The sequence below is a fragment of the Trichoplax adhaerens genome, genomic scaffold (assembly GCF_000150275.1).
Source record: "Trichoplax adhaerens TRIADscaffold_11 genomic scaffold, whole genome shotgun sequence".
NCBI lineage: Eukaryota > Metazoa > Placozoa > Uniplacotomia > Trichoplacea > Trichoplacidae > Trichoplax > Trichoplax adhaerens.
Genome location: NW_002060953.1, coordinates 993,930 through 1,017,629, shown reverse-complemented (window position 1 = coordinate 1,017,629; position 23,700 = coordinate 993,930). Strand labels below are relative to the sequence as shown.

The 23,700-nt window shown below is 33.4% G+C and overlaps 2 protein-coding genes across 2 annotated transcripts; one reads left to right on the top strand and one right to left on the bottom strand.

The window, feature by feature from the left end:
* Positions 1–575: 575 nt before the first annotated feature.
* TRIADDRAFT_59504 (uncharacterized protein) lies at positions 576–5,346 on the top strand (the record flags this gene model as incomplete). The annotated part of the gene is made up of 4 exons (XM_002115577.1): positions 576–4,517; positions 4,677–4,884; positions 4,990–5,068; positions 5,223–5,346. 4 exons carry the CDS (start codon positions 576–578, stop codon positions 5,344–5,346), a joined length of 4,353 nt encoding a protein of 1,450 aa, XP_002115613.1.
* Positions 5,347–11,666: 6,320 nt separating this feature from the next.
* Positions 11,667–19,951, bottom strand: TRIADDRAFT_59503 (uncharacterized protein; the record flags this gene model as incomplete). The annotated part of the gene is made up of 23 exons (XM_002115464.1): positions 11,667–12,896; positions 12,979–13,184; positions 13,295–13,375; positions 13,567–13,626; positions 13,831–14,239; positions 14,320–14,431; positions 14,516–14,688; positions 14,776–14,935; positions 15,052–15,180; positions 15,289–15,383; positions 15,523–15,611; positions 15,686–15,812; positions 15,897–15,993; positions 16,485–16,634; positions 16,728–16,837; positions 16,923–16,979; positions 17,102–17,248; positions 17,367–17,456; positions 17,718–17,789; positions 17,941–17,988; positions 18,166–18,244; positions 18,572–18,745; positions 19,929–19,951. The coding sequence occupies 23 exons, from the start codon at positions 19,949–19,951 to the stop codon at positions 11,667–11,669; spliced, it is 3,918 nt and encodes a 1,305-aa protein (XP_002115500.1).
* Positions 19,952–23,700: the final 3,749 nt, after the last annotated feature.

Genomic DNA, 23,700 nt, shown 5'->3' with positions numbered 1-23,700 from the left:
GTTTATAGCCGGTAGCATAGACTGAGTATTCTCTATCGTCTGGATGTCGTTTTGAAAGAGAGGTAAAAGAAAGGAAAAAAATGACTGAATGGAATGATCATGGTTCTTGCATCATTTTCAATCCATTTTTTTCCCCTATGTGTACCGGCATTCTTTTTCCTTGTTATTTTTTCTTTTGCCTTTTTAAGAAATCAATTTTGGTTTCTTTCTCTCTTTTCAAACGATTGAACTGCAAATCCAATCTTATTCAAAACAATTTTATCATTATAATAACGCTGCTTCATTAATTATCATACACTAGTCATCGCTTTTATCCATTGCCCATTTCAATGTAGTTATCGTACAGTACTGTCGGTACCCATGGAGGTAAAATACTCCATTGACGTCATTCAGTGTTAAAAGGACCAATAAATTAGCACCGTGACATTTTGACTCTCTTCTTCATTTTTAGGCATTGCAATTCATCGTCTGCTTCTCTTCAAGACAGAAACAGTTTCGAAAGGATATTTTCCAACATTGCAAAAATCACTTCAATAACGATGGTCAAATTAATCAATTTACTTTTAGTGATCGTCATGACTCTATTGGTAGCATGTACCAGTGGTCAATTTGTATGGAAGACGACCCCTTGGCAAGACTGCCAATTCATTGATACTTGGCAATATAGTCGTCATCCGATTTCACCTTGTTGCCGCTTAAATTGTGGTCAACCACGCCAGGTAACATGTCGACGTCAACGAGATCAACAGCTTGTACCCAATTATTATTGTCGTCATTTATCAAGACCACCCAATCTTCAACCGTGTTCATCATGTTCTCAATCCAATGCTTGCATACTCAGTCTATGGTCCAGTTGGAGTCCTTGCTCAACAACTTGTGGTCAAGGGATACAATCTCGTCATCGTCAAGTTTTAGCTGTTCCCAATCAGCAACAAATCTACCATTGCCCAACGACGTATCAACAACAAGCATGTTATAACTCAATGCCGTGCAATCAATCCATCCAACTTGTATCATCCACTGTGTGGAAATCGCATCTTGGTCAATGTGAAGATTACATAGTAGATGACGCCGACATTCAAGTACGAAAAGGCAACTTAGTTTGTATCGATCGCAATGGCAATTATATTGCCGACCATTACTGTCCAAGGAACCTCAATATTCGTACCACTTTTGATGAACTATGCTATCCAAAAGTCGATTGTTTAGTATCGGATTGGAAGAATTGGAGTCCAGCATGTCAAGGGTGTGCTAATACTTCATCACCTTCAAGCTTTATACAAAAAAGATATCGTCGAATTTTACGCTATCCTATCAATGGTGGTCAAGCTTGCCCCCTTTTATCTCAAGAGCAACTTTGCATATTACCCATTTGTAGTAGTAAGAGTACCAACAACTATCGTCAGATTATCACCGATTGGGGAGCATGTAGCATCGATCCATCGGTACAGAATAAAAATTCTACTTGCCAAAATGGCATACAACGAAGATCTATAATTTGCGTCAATAGTGATAGCAACACCATTGTCGAAAATCAATTTTGCCAAAAGAATAAGACAGAGATTGATCGTGTTAGCCTTGCTCGTGGCTGTTCTATTCATTGTAGCCAAGATTGTTTAACAGGCCAATGGTCAGATTGGTCAAAATGTTCCAATAGCTGTGGTATTGGTATTACTTCACGCCATCGTAAAATTATTATCCCACCTATGAATGCAGGCAAAGATTGTGGCATTCTCAACCAATCTCAACGATGTAGTCAAAATAATTGTTCTCATTGGCGCACAGATGCATGGAGTAGATGCTTACCTGATCAATTGAATTCACAATGTGGTCGAGGCACTTCCTTAAGGAGTGTTTATTGCGTATCGCATGATGGTAGCACTTTAAGCGATCAAAATTGTAGTCATTTGCCTCGACCATCACGAGATAGATCTTGTTTAATACCTTGCCTTGATGATTGCATACTTTCTGAGTGGACAAGTTGGTCAGATTGTCATGGTAATTGCTCTAAGGTGAGTAAACGTCAGCGTTACTTATTAGGCACTGGAAGGAATTGCGAATCTGTCAATCATTTAGAAGAAACACGTTCTTGTACTGATTGCTTAAAAGATATTTGTACTGTTAGCCAATGGAATGCATGTATACCAAAACCAAATAGTACTTGTGGAATTGGTACAGGTCAACAGATGCGCTTGGTCAATTGTTCATCACTGTTAGGTAATCATTCTATCCCAGCAAATAATCGCGATTGCGATATTCCTTGTCCTATTGATTGCAAATTATCAAGTCAATGGACAACATGGTCGATCTGTTCTCAATCTTGTGGTGAAGGTTATTCAACACGTTCCAAATTTATTATGCAGTATCCACTCCATGGTGGCAAGCCATGCCCTAATAATGGAACGATAGATGGAATTGTACTTCAAAAACGTTTATGCGATTTACCACCGTGTCAGAATAGAACACAATATCAATGGGTTACTCACCCTTGGTCATCGTGTAAATTACTTCAAGAAAATTCAACAATGGCTTGTGGTGGTGGAATTCAATCAAGGCAAGTGGATTGTGTATATAATGGATATACCATGGACGATCATGAAGTCTGTATCAATAATAGTTTACTGAATGCACCTGATCATGTTCGTTCATGCTCAATACCATGCAGTAATGACTGCTCTTTAAGTGAATGGTCTGCTTGGTCAAAGTGTTCTAGTAACTGTAATCATAATGCTGATCGTAAGTATCGAGTTCGTCATTTTTATAACTACAATATGTCAACTGGCCTCCAAGTTTGTAAACATACTGTTGAAGCAGATCTGAAGCAAGTTACTAACTGCATCAATGATCAATGTTTCACGTATAAATGGCTCATTGGACAGTGGCATAGCTGTGTATTAACACTGGACAATGCTAACTGTGGCAAAGGTATACAAAAGCGTAGCTTGTTATGTGAACGAAGTGATAATACAATTGTTGACAATGATGTATGTATCAAATATGTGGATAGTATACCAGCTACTTTGAAAACATGTACAATTGACTGTGGACTCCATTGCCAAATGACACAATGGTCACATTGGAGTGATTGTGATCAAGAATGCGGCTATGGTATCAAAAGAAGGAAACGTCAAATTATCCATTACGCATCGGGTAACGTGAAACGATGCGGTAATCTACAAGAGACAGAAGTATGCCAGCAAAGGTCTTGTCATGGTATCTCATGGTTTACCGGCGCTTGGAGTCAATGTATTCTAAATAATGGAAGCTCTTGCGGTCATGGCGGACGAACACGCAAAGTATATTGTATCGATTCTAACCAATCGCCTATACCAAAGCGTCTATGTGAAGCTTTAATTATGCAACCTGTTAACGTTGAACCATGTCAAATTAGCTGTTCCAATCAATGTGGCTATAGTATGTGGTCTGAATGGTCATCATGCAGTCAAACTTGTAGTCGTGGTAGTCGTCGTAGAACGCGATACTTATTGCGCGATATATCTGGTTTAGATTGTACTGATACCGTCCAAGCTGAAGCATGTATCGTTAATTCTTGCCATAAGTACTATTGGACAGTGTCACCGTGGACACGTTGTGTACCATCTTCTCCAATATGCGGTCAAGGAGTACAATTTCGTGCTATTAACTGCCAACGAAGTGACGGTGTCGTTGTTGGTTCATCACTTTGCTCAAATAATAATTTACCGACAATGCGTGATTGTAACGTTCCGTGTAATACTGATTGTATTTTATCAGAATGGTCATCATGGTCATCTTGTTCTGCTAGCTGTGGATTGAATGGAACAATTACGCGGCAGCGCTATATATTATATAATGCCACTGGAAATGGTAGACCTTGTCCACAACACCAACATTTGCTTCAATCACTTCCTTGTAATGTAAAACCATGTTTCAATTATCGTATTACAAGAGGTCATTGGTCTCGTTGTACCACTGTTGGTAGTGAATGCGGCCATGGTAAACGATATCGTACTATTCGTTGTATTCGAAATGATGGTTTAGAAGTTGATACTTCAAAATGTATTGCTACCTTAATCAAGGCTAATGAAAATAAGATTGGATTTAACGTAAAAGAGTCGACACTAGATATAGGCACTAAGGAAGACTGTTATATCTCTTGTAAAGGCGATTGCGTCTTAACAACTTGGAGTAATTATAGCCCATGTCATTATGATTGCAACCAGAAAAATGGTAATGGTTATCGTGTAAGAGCTCGTCAAATTATACATCAAGCTAATGCTGGTGGTTTACCTTGCCCTAATAATTTGGTTGAAGTTACAAGATGTTTACCATCTGAGGCTACATGTGCTCAATTTATCTGGCGTACTGGTAAGTGGTCGATACAATCCGGCAACAGGGAAATTTGGTGTGTTGATAGTAGCACCGGAAAGAATGTGACTGGCTGCAATAAATTAACTATGCCACCCGATAATATTCAATGTCAGCCGGAATGCTCTAACGCAAACCAGGAATGTCGGGATGGACGTTGTGTTTGTATTGTAAGTAGACTAACATGATGTTATTGATCATCGTGTGTACTCTATACCAAATTAAACGTCAATATATTCTCATTTTCTGTTAGTTAATTGGAAGCTATGTTTCACTGTAATCTCTTATTTATGGATTATTTTATACTAAAATTTATACATTGTCAACAGGTTGGATTTCAGCGCATTAATAACGGTTGTATGCCAATATCCGGTTGCACTGAAGACAAGCATTGTGCTTATAATAACAGTTTTTGCGGAACGAATCGACAATGTTTATGTAGAGATGGATTTTATAGAATGACATTTCCGTCCAACGATAATCTTTGTCTACCAGTGCCAAAGAATGAAACGCTCATAAGGCGTAAACAAGATCGAAGTTCGTATCATCAATTTAACAATCTGTATTTTGAATATGTTGATAAATTTTTTAGCTGTCGTCTAGGTTATGTTATCTATAACGTGGTTTATTTCTAATTTATAGTGATTCGAGATGGTATTATTGGTGGAGCATTGGCTGTTTGCCTGCTTGGTGGTTATCTATTCTTTATTAGATGGCTGAGGTAATGTTATCTTAAATTGACGGTATAGTATAGTGTGTGATATAGTGTACTGATAGTGATTCAATATAGTATTACAATTTTTTATCAACTTTTTCCGCTATTGCAGTAAAATGCTAGTTGCTCAAATTAATTTATTTCTCCTTATGCTATACAGGAAAGGCTATTCTATGAATCAACCCGTAAGAGGTAGAAAAACCAGTTTATGGAATAACGATGTATATACAGTAAGAAGACAACTAGCAAATGAAGAAGATGATGATGTTTTTTTCGAAGATTAAATCTAACTTACGCTTACTACCGAAATTTGATCGCATTACATCGTAATAAACTTGCAAGCTAAATGATAATTTTAGTCGTTATTGCAGTATTGGATATATTAAGAATACTTTATGGAATATTTAATAATGATCGTAAATTAAATACTACTATATTTTACTGCAACTTTTGATTATTTACTCATGAGAATTATTTCTAATTTATCTATCTGTTTTATGCTGATTTGTTCATAAAAAATTTGTTACGATTCGAGATTATAATTAATTATTAATGAAAAAGATTATTATTAAACTTTTTATAATTGATTCTTTTATCGTTGTTTTACTGTAGCAAATTTTCATATCGCAAATTTTTATAGGCCAAGCGATTATAACTTGATGATATTTTGGTCTACAAATCTGTTTAATCATATACAATTTTTATCCATGGTGTGTGTTACATACCAGTATTGTATTTTATATTTAAGAAAGCTATTGACGAAAAGTAATAACTTGTGCAGTAAATATATATTATAGTGCCTTATGATGCATTTGAGGCTGATAATGAATCATACAATGAAATACTATTAATGTGCTTTATTACAACAGAATCGTGCTACGTACACATATGTCATATATGTTGTATATCAATTATGTATACATAAGTATAAGTGCAGGGGCATATAAATTATTTGTGTTATTATTTGGCAATCTGGAGCAATTCATTGCTTAAATAAAAATTATGTATTTATATAAAATATGTACAACTTGATTTGATTAGATTTTACTGTATGGTGCAAGTTGTCCTCGATATATAAGTTTTAAGACTGAGCGAACTTATTAATGTCTGAATAAATGTCTACTGTAGAATCTACATTTGCTTTATATCATACGTCTTTGCCATGTTCGAGTAGCAAAGCCATAATATATGAATCAGTTTCTGTTCTGATGTAATAAAATGACACAGAGAATCGTAGCATGCATTTCTAATTAATGATCAAGGTGTGTAATACAGTACACGCGCAAAATTTGATTGAGAAACGGTATTTGAATCTGGTATAGATATATGTGTCATTGTTTAAAATGCTCTCAGAAAGGTTAAATCCTTATCCTGTAGAATAGTTATAGATTTAGTTGCACCGATATGGCCAGTAAAACTTTTTGTTATATCCATTTTGAATTCGAAAAGTGACTTTACTAAATATTAATTGATACAAAATTTATGATATAGTATAGTACATCAAGGTATATCATAATAATTAAAGATTAAATCACTATTATTGCAAAGTTTGTATTATAACACAACGAATTTTTCTTAGCTATGCATCAAATAGCAACATGGTTGTTACATTCCATTACTTTTACACATCATATCAATCATAAGATTTATTTCCATTTTAATACAATATAAATTACGAAGAACACGAATAAAACAAACAGCAGCATATAACACCAAATCCAACCATGGCCAGCTCTACTTAAGGAGGTCAATTTTCCCATCGCACCTTGTAGAAATCCTCCAGTTTTATCAAAGTCTGTATCCTATAGCAATAGCAGCAAATCGTTCTTAGTATAAAGTTAAAATTAGAAAGCTAATTTCTTACAATCCTAAATGGATCTCAAAGATACTAAATTTTTGCAAGTGCATAATAATCTCACATAATTTAGTACAATTTGAGATAAATATACGTTCCAAAATTTTATAGCTATTACTATGTTATATTGATATCTCTGTTTGCCATGCAATATCTAAAATAAGATATACTATGATGTGTATACCCAAATTTAAAATTTAGCGATTATAATTAATATCCGATACCATATCTTTTAACCACTTTGTCTGGCCACGTATTTCATCTCCCATTTGGATAGATATCTATCATGAGACAAAAGTCGCAAAATTTAGCATACGAAATCAAGTCGGTAGTAGAGGCGTAGTGGTATTGATTATAACAAGTATTAACTCATTCAATTAAGATTCACGTTATAAAACTACATTTCAAACAAGGTAAATGTATTTATAGAATATCTTAACACTTGTCCTAGTAGTTAAGATTTACTCATTCTTAGTAAATAACTCGGTCATTTACCAAAACTCTTCAATGTTTGCTGCTTGATGACAGAATACGTAAAAAAAGTTCCTATAATTTACCGTTTTTAGCGCTGAAACTTTATGAGACATTTCATCAGTCATTCGATCATTTTCTTCTTCGAGAAATTGTTTATTGCTTCCATCAGCTCCTGGGTATCCTAAATGTGACCACGATATCCAATCATGTTATTAGCGTGGTATTTCTACGCTGCAAGTAACATTATAAATAAGATATAAAAATTTTCAACTACAAAAGTTGAATTTGGTTTTGCCTGTATTAAGGATACACGTTAACTACAAGCGTGATATGAAATTGGTATGAGGTAGAAAGTATGCTGCGGCATTTGGGGGCCGGAAGATAGCTATTTTTTAAATTTTTTACCAAGGAGAAATTGCTTACTTCTACGAGATAGGATTGGTTAAGGCTTTACATAACTGTACTGTATAATACTGAAAACCTCTCAAGTCCAGAGCTCTAATGATTTTTTTGATCATTTGATTTACGGAACTTCAATTATTTATATTAATTATAGAAAGTACTGATTTAGGATTAATTTCTCTATCAATTGGTTGTATTTATGAATAATATTACCCAATATATCAGTAGTAAGGAAGGAAAGAAATTTGTTGAGTATTTTAATCTACTAAATGACTGATTTTCGACTTCGGTATTGATGACAGCTCGATCAGTGTTGATGCGTAACCACCATTACTGATTGAACGTTACGTTAAGGGATGCAATAAGCCAAGTTTGGGTCGTGCTTTCTAGATTATCGTACAAATATTGGCGGCTATAGAGGATGCAGTCTGTACTTGTATCATTGTCACATGAAATCGTTTCGACTTCCGGTTATCAATCGCTAATTTTGGGCAAGAAACACCAGGGTATAAATATCAACTTCCAACGTAAACAGAAGTAGAGGTTATATTCATACGTATTTAAAACGACGTGAAGAAGGAAGAAATAATTAACTTTCCATTCCATATACTTGGCAAGAAATAACCAAGATTTTCTGAATTAGTTGTAGCTTATGTCGTATCCACAATGCTGCAAGAGTGCATAGGACAGCGTCATCAATAGCTGGCTAACAATTCTTGAAATCACCCTACCAATCGAATCGGATCATCGTTTTACCTCCATTGTAGGAAGGCCTTCTACAGTATTTTTTTTATTGATAATAACACGACGTCTGAACTTATTTGTCGTCAGAAATCGTAATGAGCCACTTTAAACAGAGATTTAGAGGCCCAATAAATACTTAACATTATTTTCATTTTTAAGCTAGAGTAAACTAAAGTCCTTAACTATTCATTTCTAATCGTCCTAAATTATCCTTCATGTTATTATGATCATCATTTTCTACATTCAGGCGTAGCCCAATAATTCAAGTCAAAATCCTATTCGTTACCTGATCGTTTCATATCCTGCTATTAAGTTGCTTAGCTAGTTAATAGCTAAATGGATTCTTGAAAGGATGAAATGAAGACGATACTATACAGAAATGGATTAAGTTAATTCTATCAGCGTATTATGATAGGAAGATCGTAGTAGCCATCTAAAAAATCGGGCGAAGATGAATGACCTAAGCAGTCAAGGCGTAGGGTACAGACGCGTACCATGCTATATTGGTACAGTATTTATATGGAAAGGCAAAGGTAAACCAACTGAGTGATTGTAGAATGAAAGAAGTTGAAATTTTCCAATGCTTTCTGTCCGTCCGTCTAGGACACAAGGCAGCGCCCAACGTAGAGTTCTGTAGAATGATAGTGTAAAAAAGGCGCAGCAAATACTTATACAAAATGCTATAAAGCGCAGTACCGTATGGCGCAGTCTTTTCCAAGCCTAGTCTAGAGCCTATACGAGTATCAACTTCGATCTAGAATTCAATTTATGCTAATATTCCGTAGTTTTAGCCGTTTATTTCAGTTTAGAACCATCGATGTTTAATACTTTCTGTCTAGTAGCATCAATAAACGTTTGATTGCATTGGTAAAAAGATGGAGAAAGTATTTTGAGTCCAGTTGAAAGTAATTCGCTTTCTACTTGCAGTAGGTGTATTTTTCTGCGGTCATATTATGATATTCAATAGTCATGTTTGGGTACCTATACTTATGGGCGTAAATGAGGTTACCACATCCAATATGGCAGCTCATCACGAGGAGCAAAATAGACTGCTGAAAAGTTCACTAGAACTTTTTACTACTTGAGATATAGCCTTAATACTTCGTGTAAGATTATACCCAACTATTATAGCTACAGTGCTACCACCTAAATTCCTGTTACAGCTATGAACTACGCCATAGGTATAACTTTTTGTGCATGCTGTATGATTGAATCATCAACACCTGGATAGTAGGCCTAACTATTTTGCATAAATTAATTTGTACATTTCGTTTAAGCTGCCCTACTGATACATTAGACATGTATTTATTGATTTTTTATTTTCTTTTAGATATGTCAATACATGTCTAATGTGCAGCAGGACAGCTTCAACGAAGGGTACAAAGTAGGTTATGCAAAATGGTTAGGGCTACTGCATAGTCTTGGTTGTCTTGGATACGAGCTTACAGTTTAAGACGTAGCCGGCACGTCTTCCAATCTTCTTCAGCAAGCACATCTCAGAAATTGAAAGGCATGACTATAAATTGAAGATATAAACCTCTACTATAAAACTTAATGGAAACGGATTGCTGCTTAGGTAGATACGTCCATTTTTGTTTCAAAAATGATCGACTGGTAATGGTATACGTATTATAATTACATAATCGATGCTAGGTTATCGCTTACTGATTTGTTGTTTAGCCTGGCCTAACATGAGATGATCAAATCTAACTTTATTGTCAATAATATAATCAATGCCTATAATATTTTGCATCAATTGATGCAGTGCAGTATGGGCTCTTCATTAATAGATAGCCAAAGAGGCTGTTCTAATAAATGAGCGGTACGAATATAGAGATAGGACACTATAGTATATTCTCGCTATTGCTATATCATTCAGCACCTATTATTATAGCATAATTTCCTAGCAAAATGTTAAAGTTAATCTACATCTATAAAGCAACTTATCTATGTATTAGCTAATTTTCACGATAGACTATACAAATTTGTATTGTGCTGCCTTGATCATCAACATTCCCCTCATTTCAACATAATGTAGATGTGTTGCATCGAAGCGGTCTGCGCATATATTCGTATATTCGTATGCCTTATTCACACAGCTTACAAAGTATATGCCAACTAGAAATACCCATATCATAATGAAACATTTTTACATCTAGTAGCATACTTTATTCAATTAAACGAAGTAATCAAATTATCACATAATTAAAAGAATTATAATCAGTCGCTCCATACGTAATGTTACAAATAATAATCCTTATTTCCACGTACAAATTATTACCTTCATATTCAAAGTGAGCATCGATAGTAGAAAGAAAAGAAAAAAAATCAACCATCTAAGCATGAAATACTTCAAGTACGAGTACAGACGGCATTGTTCGCAATTTTCAACGACATACTTACTTAATTGTTAATTAGATAGAAATTGAATAATAATTATCAAAAATAGAGCTTATACAGTAAACGAAGAAAATATGGTTCTAAAATAGAGATATATATATATATATATTCATTTTGCAGCTTTTACAATTGATAAAACAAAACAGTAAAGAAACAGTATGCAATAGTATAAACTGATACAAATACTAAAAGTATTATGAAATTCAAGAGTATTAAAAATTTAACGCAGTTAGCAACTGATAATATTCCCCTTCAATCTTATTATCCACTTTATATTATATAAAGTAATTTAACAATTTATAAGTAAGTTGAAGTTACAGTATCGACTGTATTAATTCAAATGACTGATAGAATAGCCGAGATGTCAATATCACTATATCCAGACATAATCTTATAAACGAAAAAATTTTGCTGGTCAAGATGCAACTTCTAAAATGGATACCAAAGCGACAGTTAAATCATCAAGTATTCTTACTATACAGTACTGTACAGGACTATACATGATTTCCCTGTACAATGTGTACATTTTCTGAATTGTATGAAAAAACTGAACCCATTTATCACCATAAATAGCTGGTACTATTGTTGAGCTATAAAAAATGATTACATATACAACTTTTGGATTAAGATACAATTAGGATAGGATTACATTTGAAATCTTAGATTCTTAACCAAAGTAATGTAACAAAGTTATTGTTTACTAGCTTTTACTATTCATTTATTTAAGAATTAAAATTGAAGCCCTTGATTTTGTTGCAAACCAAGTCGAAGAGTAGCTTGATTAGGTACTTGATTTTGAAGCAGCTGGTTGACACCTCCAATATTACCATTACTTCTGCCTATAGAACCTGTGCTAAGATTGCTTACATTTAGGCTAGGATTAGCCAATCCTACACCTGTATTTAAACCAGCTAATCGTCGATTTCGTTGAACTGTACTCAACTGTTGTGCAGCTAGTAAAGCTGTAAATGGATCACCAGGTGATCGAGTACCGGTTAATCCAAGATTTCTTTGAGTATTGGCAGCTGCCAATTGTCGTAGAGCTTGATTATTTGCGTTTGCTTGCTGTAATTGCAATATATTATTCGCCGCCAAGGCATCCGAAGTCAGGTTTAATTGATTACCTAACGTTCCTTGAGCTAATAAACCCGTATTGTTTACTTGTTGCTGGTTTACTACCGATGGTGTGATTAAACCTAGAGCAATAGCTTGCTGGAGTTGTTGTGGCGTTAAGGAGGACAAGATACTTTGTAATTGAGCATTGTCGGTAAGAAGTTGATTACCCTGGAGTTGTTGCAGCTGATTTTGTTGTAATAACTGTTGCTGCAATAGTGCTAAAGATTGGTTTTGTTGAAGATTCTGCTGTAACGCCAACTGCTGCTGCAGTCCTAGTTGTTGTGGTTGTTGCAAATTCAAAGATTGCTGTAATCCTAATGATTGTTGCTGCAATCCTTGCTGTTGTATTAAATTAGGCTGCAATTGCAAGTTTTGACCTTGTAGTCCTAATTGTTGTTGTAGTTGCTGCTGTTGTAGTTGTTGTAGCTGTTGTGGTTGTTGCAACTGCCGTAGTTGTGCTTCCGCCTGTGATGACGAATTTTCAGTTGATGGTGTTGAATTTAATATCTTGGCTGAATCCACAGTATCACTATTGGATGTTGGCAGTGATTGTGAAACTATATTTACATTATTGTTAGTTACTGGAGTACTATTTGTATTTTCCTTAGAACCGTTAATTTTAATATCTTTAGGCGATTTATTAGGAGGTACATTTTCACCATCAATGCCAGCTTGTTGCATACGTTTCTTTTTCCTTTCCATTATCATTCGCTTCCATTCTGGTTCAGCTTTATTAGATGTAGGAGTTGGAGTGGTGGTTATTTTCTCAGAAGATTGAACAGCAAGCGGATCACTTTCTAGTTTATCTCCAGCGGCATCTTGGAGGCTTTTTTGCTGCTCATCCTAATAAGTAACACCATTTTTAGTCTTAAATTTGATGCAAACCGTAGTAATTATGATATAAATTGAGAAATTTTAATGTTACCGGTAGTTGTGAACGTTGTGTTGTTAGTAAGCTATGAAGACGATTTTCTTCGCCAGGGGCAATTTGGGCTAGTTCTTCTTTCGTCAAAGAGAGTAATTCGAATCCTCCATAATCGCCCAATAAATCAGTAGTTTTTGCGGAGAAATTTCTTTCAGTCAGGTATTGCCTAATTTCCTCTTTACTTGAGTTTGGATTTATAGATCCAACTAAACGAATGCAAGTATAAATCAATTGATTTTAGTCATTAAACGATAAAACAGATCATATGGTAGGGCTGTAAGGAAAATATCGGCTAGAAATGAGCGCTCCTATTTACCTTCGTTTCGGTTCCTCGACTGGATACGGCGCATTTTCATTCGTGCTTTTAATTCATCTTGCAATAGATCGCTGTCAGAAGCTATTTGTGTTAATGAATAAGAAATTAATAGAAATTAATAATACTAATTTCAATTTTAAAGAAACTATAGATATAAAATTTGATTATTAGATTATTCTCTATATAGCGATAAACAGTATATGATTATTAGTATCTAATTTTGATCTATGTTCTAGGTGAAAATATATCCTCAAAAATAAGTCTTTACTTACCTTTATATTTCACCGTAGTTGTTTTCTTTAATTGTGGGTTTTTCAATGCGTTTACAAGCGCTATAATTTGCATATTATATCAAAGTCAGTAAATTTATATTAATATCGCTGCATTTACCAAGGCTATATTTTGCATGTTATTTCGAAAACTCATAATTTTAGATTCATATCACTTATTTTCATATCCTATAATTAAATGTACATCGAATCAATGAACTTAATTCATTTTTTTTATACTGTAAGAGTATCTAGTAAATAATTAACCTAGTTTGCTATCCGTTTTGCTGAAAACTGGAGCAGGTGGTGGCGGTGGTGGCGGTGGTGGTAGAGCTCCATTTATAGCTGCAGATGGCGCTGGTGGTGCTAGTGGAGCTGCTGGCGCAGGTGGAGGTGCTGGCGATTGTGCTGTTAGTGGTGCTGCAGGCGGTGATATCGGTGGTGGTGGCGGAGCAGTAAATAAAATAGGATCATTGGTATTATCTTTCTTGCTATTTGTTGCTGGAACAGGTGGTGGTGGAATATTTGGAGGTGGTGGTGCATTCACGGGCAGTCCACCGCCTCCATCCAACAAGACAGTATCTGCGGCTACCTCCAAATTCTTAGATGGCACAAGTCCTTGCTTGCCAGAGTTGATATTATGGACCAACCATCCATCTTTAGTTTTCTCTATTACCTGTAATTATTGCATTAGTATCGGTAATCAGGTAAATAAAACATCTATGAATTTAAGGTGGTAAATAGCTTTGGCCTTACCTCACACTTTTCACCAGTTTTAACAGCTAAAAATCCTGGTGTAGTCGGGTTGTAATCAGCCTTGACAGTGGCAATTTGACTTGCTCCTTTTATTTGAGCTGCACTGTTTGTTCTAGATTATTAACCGATATGATAGATAAGTAATTATTTATTATTATATTAAATGTTGAAGTTAAAATTTAAGATCTGGATATACCTGCCAGCTATTTCAATTGCTAATGGAACTCCACCAGGAACTTTTGATGTAACTGATTCTGTTCTATTATTATTGGTAGTAGCTGCTGTAGCTACTGCAGTGGCGCCTGCAGCAGCAGCAGCAGCAGCAGCAATATTATTGGTATTTACTGGTGTAGGAGAAGCTGATGATGCCTATGGTAACAGAATAACCATTTATATGCCAATCTTATTTTACATTAATCGGATCATAACGATGAAATAATAGTATTATTCACTTACCGTTTGTTGAGGTTTAGGGGTTTTAGCAGCGATATTAACCAAACGCTTAATATCTTTGGATAATTTAGCCCAATGAGGATTTTTAACATCTTTAGGCACCCAACCGTCACTAAAGACGGGATAGTATACGGGTACTAAGTTAGCATCGGGATATTGATCTCTAAAATAATCAAAGATGACAAGTCAGGATTCTACTGAAATGTTAAGAGTGAGCTAAACAAAAATTTGGAATAGATATAACGACTATTCCGTATCTTTCATGATATGAGCTCATACCTTGATAAATTCCAAGCTGATCCTAAACTTTGAATGGCTTGCTCTTGCTTTGGAGTAATACTAGCTTTAACTGTTTGCAAAGTTTGTACGGTGAAGAGTGGAGAGACAACATTGGCAGCAATATCAAGTCTATTCGAGCAATCGCAAGAAGATGTAAGCTACAACTACTAATTTGCAATTTAACTTTAAATCTAAAAGCGTACAGTGTGTTAGCAATAGAATATCAATTCCACTTACGCTTTGGGCACTTTCAAAATGTAAAGTAATAAATCCACTAAATATTGGATAATTTCAATGGGTGTTGGTTTCTGTAAATTTCTTTTTAACAATACCTAATGAAGATCCAAAGGTTAGTTTATACAATTACCATAATATTAAATTTTCTGATTCTAGCGATCATTTTACGTCATAGCATAAGGGTGATGAAACATTTTCAAAAGGCATTAGTGGTATTTCCCTAGATAGACTTACTGCATAATTTAAGCCCATCTTCATCTTTTGGAAGCAGTCTTTAAATTTTTCATCGTCTGGATAGACATTTTCGCTAAGTTTATCAGCATCTAATTTAAAAATATTCAATCTTAAGCATTGATAGTGTAACCAAATTATTCAAGAATATTCTATTTTGTATTACCTTTAATTTTATCCTTTTTAGTCTTCTTCTTGGATCTGCGATCTAAGACATCACTTCTTGCTTGATGAATGCTGGATAACTTCTTGACGAAACTTTCGACGTCGTCAATGCAATGATTCAAAATTTTCTGAGTATCATGGAAAATGAGATATTCCAGACTTAGTACTTTGATTCTTGATATGATTGGATTAATATAGGTAGGTGCACTTACAATATTATTTTCTACTCTGGCATTAACAGCTTCATTACCAAGTTGCAATCCACCTCTTGGACTAACGGCAGCCTTTGAATCCGATTGATCATCGGAGCTAATATAATGATTAATAAATAATTATTATAATTAGTTCAAATGGAGTAAAACGCTCTTTAATTTATAGTCCTATTTCAGTGGTGAGTAACCTAGTTATTTTACTGATTTTAATGGTAATATTGAATTCCTAGTGCACTATTTAGATCTTAAATTTCATTTTCCTTTCACTTTATTTATTCGCTATCAATGATCGTCTTGCAACACAAAGTAACACTTCTACTCTGCAGAACATAAAATCCGAATTTCTACGTTGAATAACTTACAGAGGCTCTTTGAGTGTTATAAGTAAAATAAATTCAAATACAAATTTCAGATTTCAGTACTTTTAACGTTAAAATCACTGACTGTGATAATTAGAAGTTGTTAAGCAAAGTCCATAGCTTACCCTGATAAACCACTAAGTTTCTACTAAACTTATCACACACTTTTTAGGCTTGTATAAGCTAAGCATTTGTTGGACTTAAATAGAATACTATGCCAGATATCTACCTGCTTGATATTCGTTTATTTTCAGATTCGTTCTTGTTAGTTATCCTAAGAACTGGCACTGAACCGTTTACTCGACCATTGGATGGAGGTTGAGGTAATGCAGATTCTGGAGGTGGTGGTGGAATGATGGGTAGACCATTGGATACACTGCTAGATCAAGAGTATCCCAAATAGATTTATTTCTACATAGTACAAATATCAATAGTAAAATTCTTTCGCTAATTTTAATATCGAAATATTTACCCATTGCTTGATGAAGGGTGCAAACTACGATCTTGCTGATTTGATTGACTGGAGTGATTAGATTGATCTGACTTAACACTACCATTGCTAAGCCGTCTACCATTTAATTTCTGTGTAGAAAAAAAAAGCAGAATATGAGTATTCAATTATTTACGCCTTTAGGCAGGGCTTTAAGCACTATGCATTGCATCTTACCTCTTCCTTGGCTATTTTAGTGGGAAATCCTTTAATTTCGTTGCATACTGTTGATGCCTACAAAATTAGAAGACAGTTACTCTTCATAATTCGAAGGTATAAGAATGCGCAGCTATAAACTGTATGGGCTATAAGCAGTAACTCATTTTTTGTAATTAAAACTGAATTGGTAGACTTACTTTAGCATCGAGTGTTCGGAAGATATGAAAATTATGAGTACCATCATTATTGTTGGTAAATAATAATAAAAGTTGATCAAATTCCGGTACATTTTCCATAAATTCACATCGTTCAACGGCCGTAAATGGCAATTGTTCCACAAGACTCTAATATTTTATATATTAGAAATATTCAAATTAGTTTGAATGCTACGATTCGTAAATAATCCGCGAAAAGAGTTTGAAATTTCTCAATTCTTTTAAATTTAAAAAGCAATTTTCTTACTTGAGTATTGATTTCAATGACGCTGATTCCAGCTGCATCTAATTTCATCAAGATTGTGGCAAAGTATAAGTCTCCTGATTCTTTCATGCCCTATTTGATGAAGAATGATTGAAATAAGCCACGTTAGCTAAAACTTCTATCTGGTAAGTCTACAAGTTAAAATATCTAAATACAACATTTCTGATAGTGGATATCATCTTTTCTAGTTAATATATTTTTTATATCATTACACAATGTAAAAATCAGGTTGATAAAATACTTAGGTGGCTTATTTAGCGAATAATATCTCGAATAGGAATTCTTATGTTAAGAGAAGAAATAAATTCGATAATATAGAAAGTATTTCGTTACCTTTAAATCGTCAATAATAACGGAAGCGCTCAAAGTATATGTTTTTGGATCAATTTTAGCTGTGGTTAGATGCTAAAATTTTGTGGAGAGAAGATTATAAATTTAAATTAGTTGCTACCGGTCCATTTTAGACATGAATTTTGCTTGCAATAAAAGTCTAATCTTAGCGATCTTATGGCTGTTCAATTCCTCTTATTGATAATATTAGCGCTAAGTTACTTACAACTAAAGTAAAATTAATTTCGATCGGATTTCCTGACACAGGATTCAGCTAATCGTGAATAAAATGTAGAAAAAATTATCTTCATTAATCAATAGAATTCATGGCATAATACTATGGATAATTTTAAAACTCTATAATGACTTTCTTATGCAATTCTAACTAAAGTCGAATTTTAAAATATTGAAAATATATAATCTCCTAGAATATCTTTCTAATTAAATTTACCTTTTTCTTTTGGCCACCGCGAATCGCATCCTTTAACATTTTAGCTTGTTTATTAAAGTCAATCGGATTCGAGTTATTGCTAGTTCGATTTAAAATGGTAAATAGAGGATATTAATGCAAAGGACAGATATTGTTGTAAAACGTTATAATATCCAGCCTATTTCTGTAGTATAATATATGATACAACTCTTTCGGAGACTGTTGCTACCAATAAGGTGTAAGCCAAGCCAATAATGCATAATGTATATATAATTACTCTGCTATCTGATGGTAAGCTAAGATCTTAGCTTTAGCATCTTTTGATGTTAATTTGTTTATACAATTAAGCTACTAATTAAGCTACTGATGGCTATATTGGTATTTGATAAGATTTTAACCTGTACTTAAGCACTTTACTAATACTTACTCAGTAAATTTTGCAGCACCGTAAGATTGCTCTGCAATTTTTCTAGCTTTTAGCGTTTCACCACGATGCAATGATCCATCAAGGCTCCCGTTAATTGGCTGACTCAATGTTGCCGAGCCATTGGATTCATTGGTAGTCGATTTACTTAACCCATTGGATTGATCTGATCGCCGGCTATGTAAAATATCGATAAATTACTTTAGTTTTAGCATTCAAAGGAGATGTATCTGCAATATCATGGCCTCTCAAACAAAATTGCTGCAATTGGGTAATATCACTTTGGTTATAGATTATCGTAATTCAGAATTTATTAAGAAGGAAGAGCAAAGGCAGACAGTGTTACAGCTAGAGCTGTGCATACATGCATGTAAAATTGAATAATTTTAGCTAAGTCCATATAGCAGTCTTAACTATCCACTATGAGGAAAGAAGTTTAGGAAACTTTTCTGTTAAGTCTAGGTTACAATGCCATAGTAACAATTTACGCTTTCATAATATTAAAATAGAATGCTTGGCAACATTCTCGTTATTCAGGGCAAAATAGATACCTTAACTTTTATTCTATTTACGATGATAGACTAGCATACAGTATATCCATTTACGGCTTCTATAGTTGCTGAGAATGTTTTTAGCACTATCTATGCTTCAATAAAATAGATTATATCAACCGGAATTGAAGAACTTTATTCCCCATCAACATAATGGCTAAGCAGACATAGAGATATGAAAGACTTTTGGCCAAACTTGAGAATTGGGCTAATTTAACAAAACACTGAGTACGGTATTTTAAACGTTAAAACGTCGAATTGATTCGATATAAACGTTTTGAATTGGCAGGGTTTCAGCTCTAATTAGAGAATTGGACTAATTCAACGAAAATCATATCTTAAAACGATTGAACTCATGGCGCCTATAATCTGGGCCACTTAAAACTAACTAACCCTAGCTGAATTTCATTTACGAGTAAATAAATATAATTTTTATCTAGATAAAGAGACTAAACGTTGAAAGGTGTTTAATCAGAGCTTGGCGATTAGGTAAATTTTAGAACAAATTTTAAATACTGCAACGATTGGTATAGAGTAATAAAAGTTTATAAAGCACTAAAAGGGTCGTCTATATGCATTATGGTCACTATAGTAACAGTTATTCTACTGAACTATCTATGTTTCTGTGGCTCGGCAGGGAATCTCTAATAACGTCATTATGGAAGAAACTATTGTCGCTAGCAGAAAGGGGCATGCAATTAATTTATCGAATTAAATCAGTCTAAATTGAAATATGAAGAAGAATGTTCACGGAAAATAATGAATGGTTAAATTGGTAGAAATGAGATCATCTTTAACGTTATATTTACCCTTTGCTTTGCTGATCACCCATGATGAAGAGTCTTGTGTATCTTGCTGATGAAGTCCAAAAATTAGTCTGACCCTGCTTTAAATATATCTACTGATAGAATCTAAAGAGAATAAAAAAGATAAAACAGGATTATCACGCAATCGTTGTGTTAAAATAGCAGTAGCAGACATTATTGTCTATAAGCGGGTACACTGTACAGGAAGCGAACATTAGCTCTCAATTGTCAACATTTTTAAGATTTCACGAGTACGAATATTCTAAGCATAAATTTAATTTTGCATTCTGTTTCTCTATTTTTGCAATGCCAAGTGATGTAGTTTAAATTCTCACTTGATATTAGTCTAGCTTTACAAGTATCAAGAATAATATTTTCGTCATGTATTCGATAGGAGTCACTAAAATACTGAAGACTATAAAAAGTACGGTAGATTAGGTTTAGAAAAGAAAATATGTAGAAGGTTATCATCTACAAGTGCTTGTTTCTGGTTATAACACTGCTATATTCTACGTATCTTTTCTAAATGATAAATAAATTTTGTCACTTTACTACCTATAGAATAAACTGTAGCACAATAATCCACTAGAAATGACTATCTATACGTAGACACTGAGGGCTTATTAATTAAGATTGACGTTAATGCAGAATAAAGATTCTTGTCAAAGGTAGCATACGATAATAGAAATTAATTAATCAATCAATTCTATGATGTCGATGAAGAATCTAATATCTTACTGGATTAATATAAATAAGTTTACGCATAGAGATCGAAATTAAGATTGAGTAAATGTAGTACATCACTTAATTGATCTCTACTTTTTTAAATATAAATTAATCAGTAATGAGTAACGTTATTGAGCAAGTCTTTGTTTTAAATTGCTTCTGATATTAAACACTTGCAGACTTCGTGGAAATCAGTTTGAGAAGCTTTATAATATTATGTAAAAGATACGTCTTCATTAAAGAAAAATGTTGCTTTATTTGTTCTTCTTCAGAGTTATTGAATCAGCCCTTTCGATCATATCGTATTATTAAAATCTTTATTTACCTGACTAATTCTGTAAATTAAAGATTAAGTAATGCTAAAATAGGGCTGCCATATAATTATGCCACTGTAATAAAGTAGAAGCCATGAAAAAAGAAACTATTGGCAATAAACTGATAGTAAAATTACGGTAGTTTATAGTGACTCAATGATAATTTCTAAATTATACAACCGATGATGAAAGGAATGACATCTACAGGACACTGAAAATCCCAGATCTGATATCCATGGAAGCTATTATCGACTTCTGCACTGCTTTTTAGTTGGTAAGAAGTTCTCAATTTTATACCTAATGCAATTTTAATTTAATTTATAATTACATGGCAATAATTTTACGACAGTTGACAAATCTATTAGTAATTATTCCAAGTTTCGGCGATGCACCAGTGAGAGTAAGTTTGAGAATAAATAAAGTGATGAATTTTTAGTTTACGTTTACAGCCAACAAGACAATAGTATACAATGATTAAGGAGCTCATTATTCTCTTAATTCAACATTCGGCTTAGCTGTGAATTATAAATTTTGCCCTAAAATCTGTAATCAACTATCAATGAAGGGCTGTGATTCTTGGCTAGTTATTTTTAACCAGTAGCCATAGCAAGTCATGGGATAGATACTTGGATAGGTTCAAGTAGGATTAAATTTTTATTCCTTTACTTTAATAATAAACTAGTTTCAATTTCAGAATCTTCAAGTTCAATGAATAATACTGAACAGGATTCTCCATCTATTTACTTTTACTATTACAATTAAAGCAACTGTAAACCCATTATTTTATCATCAGTTTGCAGAATTATCGCTTGTCTCATTATTTAATCATCAAAATACCATATATAATAAATAGTTTATTTAGAATCCACTTCCTATCCAGTCTAGTTAGCAATAGATCTACTTTTAATTAATTAATGACTACGAGTTGTGCAGTAGTAAAATAGAAGATAGATGGATATAACTATTTTTTTTTTAATAAAAACTGTCTCATTTTCTCTATATGATCAGTAGATCGATTCTAAAAATAATCTTTAAACTTCTCAAATTAGCTTTCCTTTGTAGCATAGAGCCTTAATTGTACCTCAATCTATGGCACATTGTTGCCAAGAATTTATATTTTCGTAGTATGTAATCCTTTAATAATAGTTTAGTCTAAAGAAAGAATTGATTGAGTTACAGAATTTTCTATTTTGTAAGTCATGGACGTCATTAATGTTGTTTTAACTAAGGGTAAAATTCGGCGAGAGTTATTGATAGCAACGATAAAATTTTCATTCTTCTAACCTGTTTTCGTAGATATTTTTATACTGACTCTATTTATAGCGCTAAAATGGAAAATCAACTCATTATATTGGATATAATATTAACATTAGCGAGTTGTAGTCAATGAATTACATTTATACCGGTAAAATAGTTGGAAAAGGGAAGCCGTCAGAGTGTCATAATGCAATAACTATCTTCAGGAAAAATAAGACTATACGAGTAAACAAGGCAACTATTTGATGATGTGTCAAAGAAAAATCCTTATCTACTGAATGATAAACTTCAGATTTGAAATGAATTTGCTGTTGATTGTAATTCGGTATGAAACTAAATTCAGTCGTAAATCCTGCGCCATGTTATAATACTTGTCTTGAAATATAAAGTATAGATTTCTGAGTCTTAAAAAATATGATTCGAAACAAGAAAGCTTTAGACTTGACGTTATATTCGTTGAATACTTAATTGAAAGCTATATAATCCTGTTTTTATTTGTCAGTATGAAGATTTCATTCTTAGAAACTGTCAACTATCTGATTAAATGGAATAAGTGGGTAAATAAAGGATAATATTAATCCCCAATTTCAAAGTTGTGAATTTAATATTTCATAACGATTCATTAGACTGTATTTAGTTAAAATTTTATTTGAAAACAGACTTGCAGACCAGAGAACTTTCAGCTCTGGTGCTGGACTAGATGGGAATACTAGTAGAATAATTCAAAGCATTTCAGTGTGGCCTTTTACTGTAAATTAACTTCATACCGGTATTAGTCAGTATTAAAATAACCACCTATCTAAACTTAAATCCTGATGATGCTATTGGAAGAGGCTAAAAAATGTTCGTGAAGTATGTTAATGATATTCCGTTAGCACTGAGGTTCTGTCAAAGTTTATAGAACATACTATTTACTTTAAATATTGTCTTTTACAAATTAAAGTCCTTCATATATGTTTAATATATAACATATACACTTTAATTGAAAATGGGCTTCAAATTTTGCAATGTTCGCTTTAAATATTCTGTCAGTACATAGTAGACTATTATCTCCACTAATATCATTAATGCCCATATACTCTATCAATATATAAATTATACGATATAGTCTTCTGTCTATCCAATCATGAAATCCATTCTTGGAGCATTAAGTAAAGCAGTTCGACCTAATAAGTATTGGTTTAATTGCTGCAGTTATTAGTCTCCAAACTTGTTTAAGATTATAGAGTAAAGTATTAGATAGTTGGGTTAAAATTAAAGAAATAAATCTCTTGCCATATTAAATATCATTTCTACTTACTATATACTAACGGTGTTAATAATTGAAAGGCAAATGTTATAGATCCTTTATTTTAATTTATAAAGGCTATAAAGCAGCCTTTTGGGATCCGTTCGTGGTACTATTCATCGAATCTTGAAGGATTAAATGATTGCTAACTTATTGAAAAGCACTAACTTCTTGCTACCGTTTACAGTTA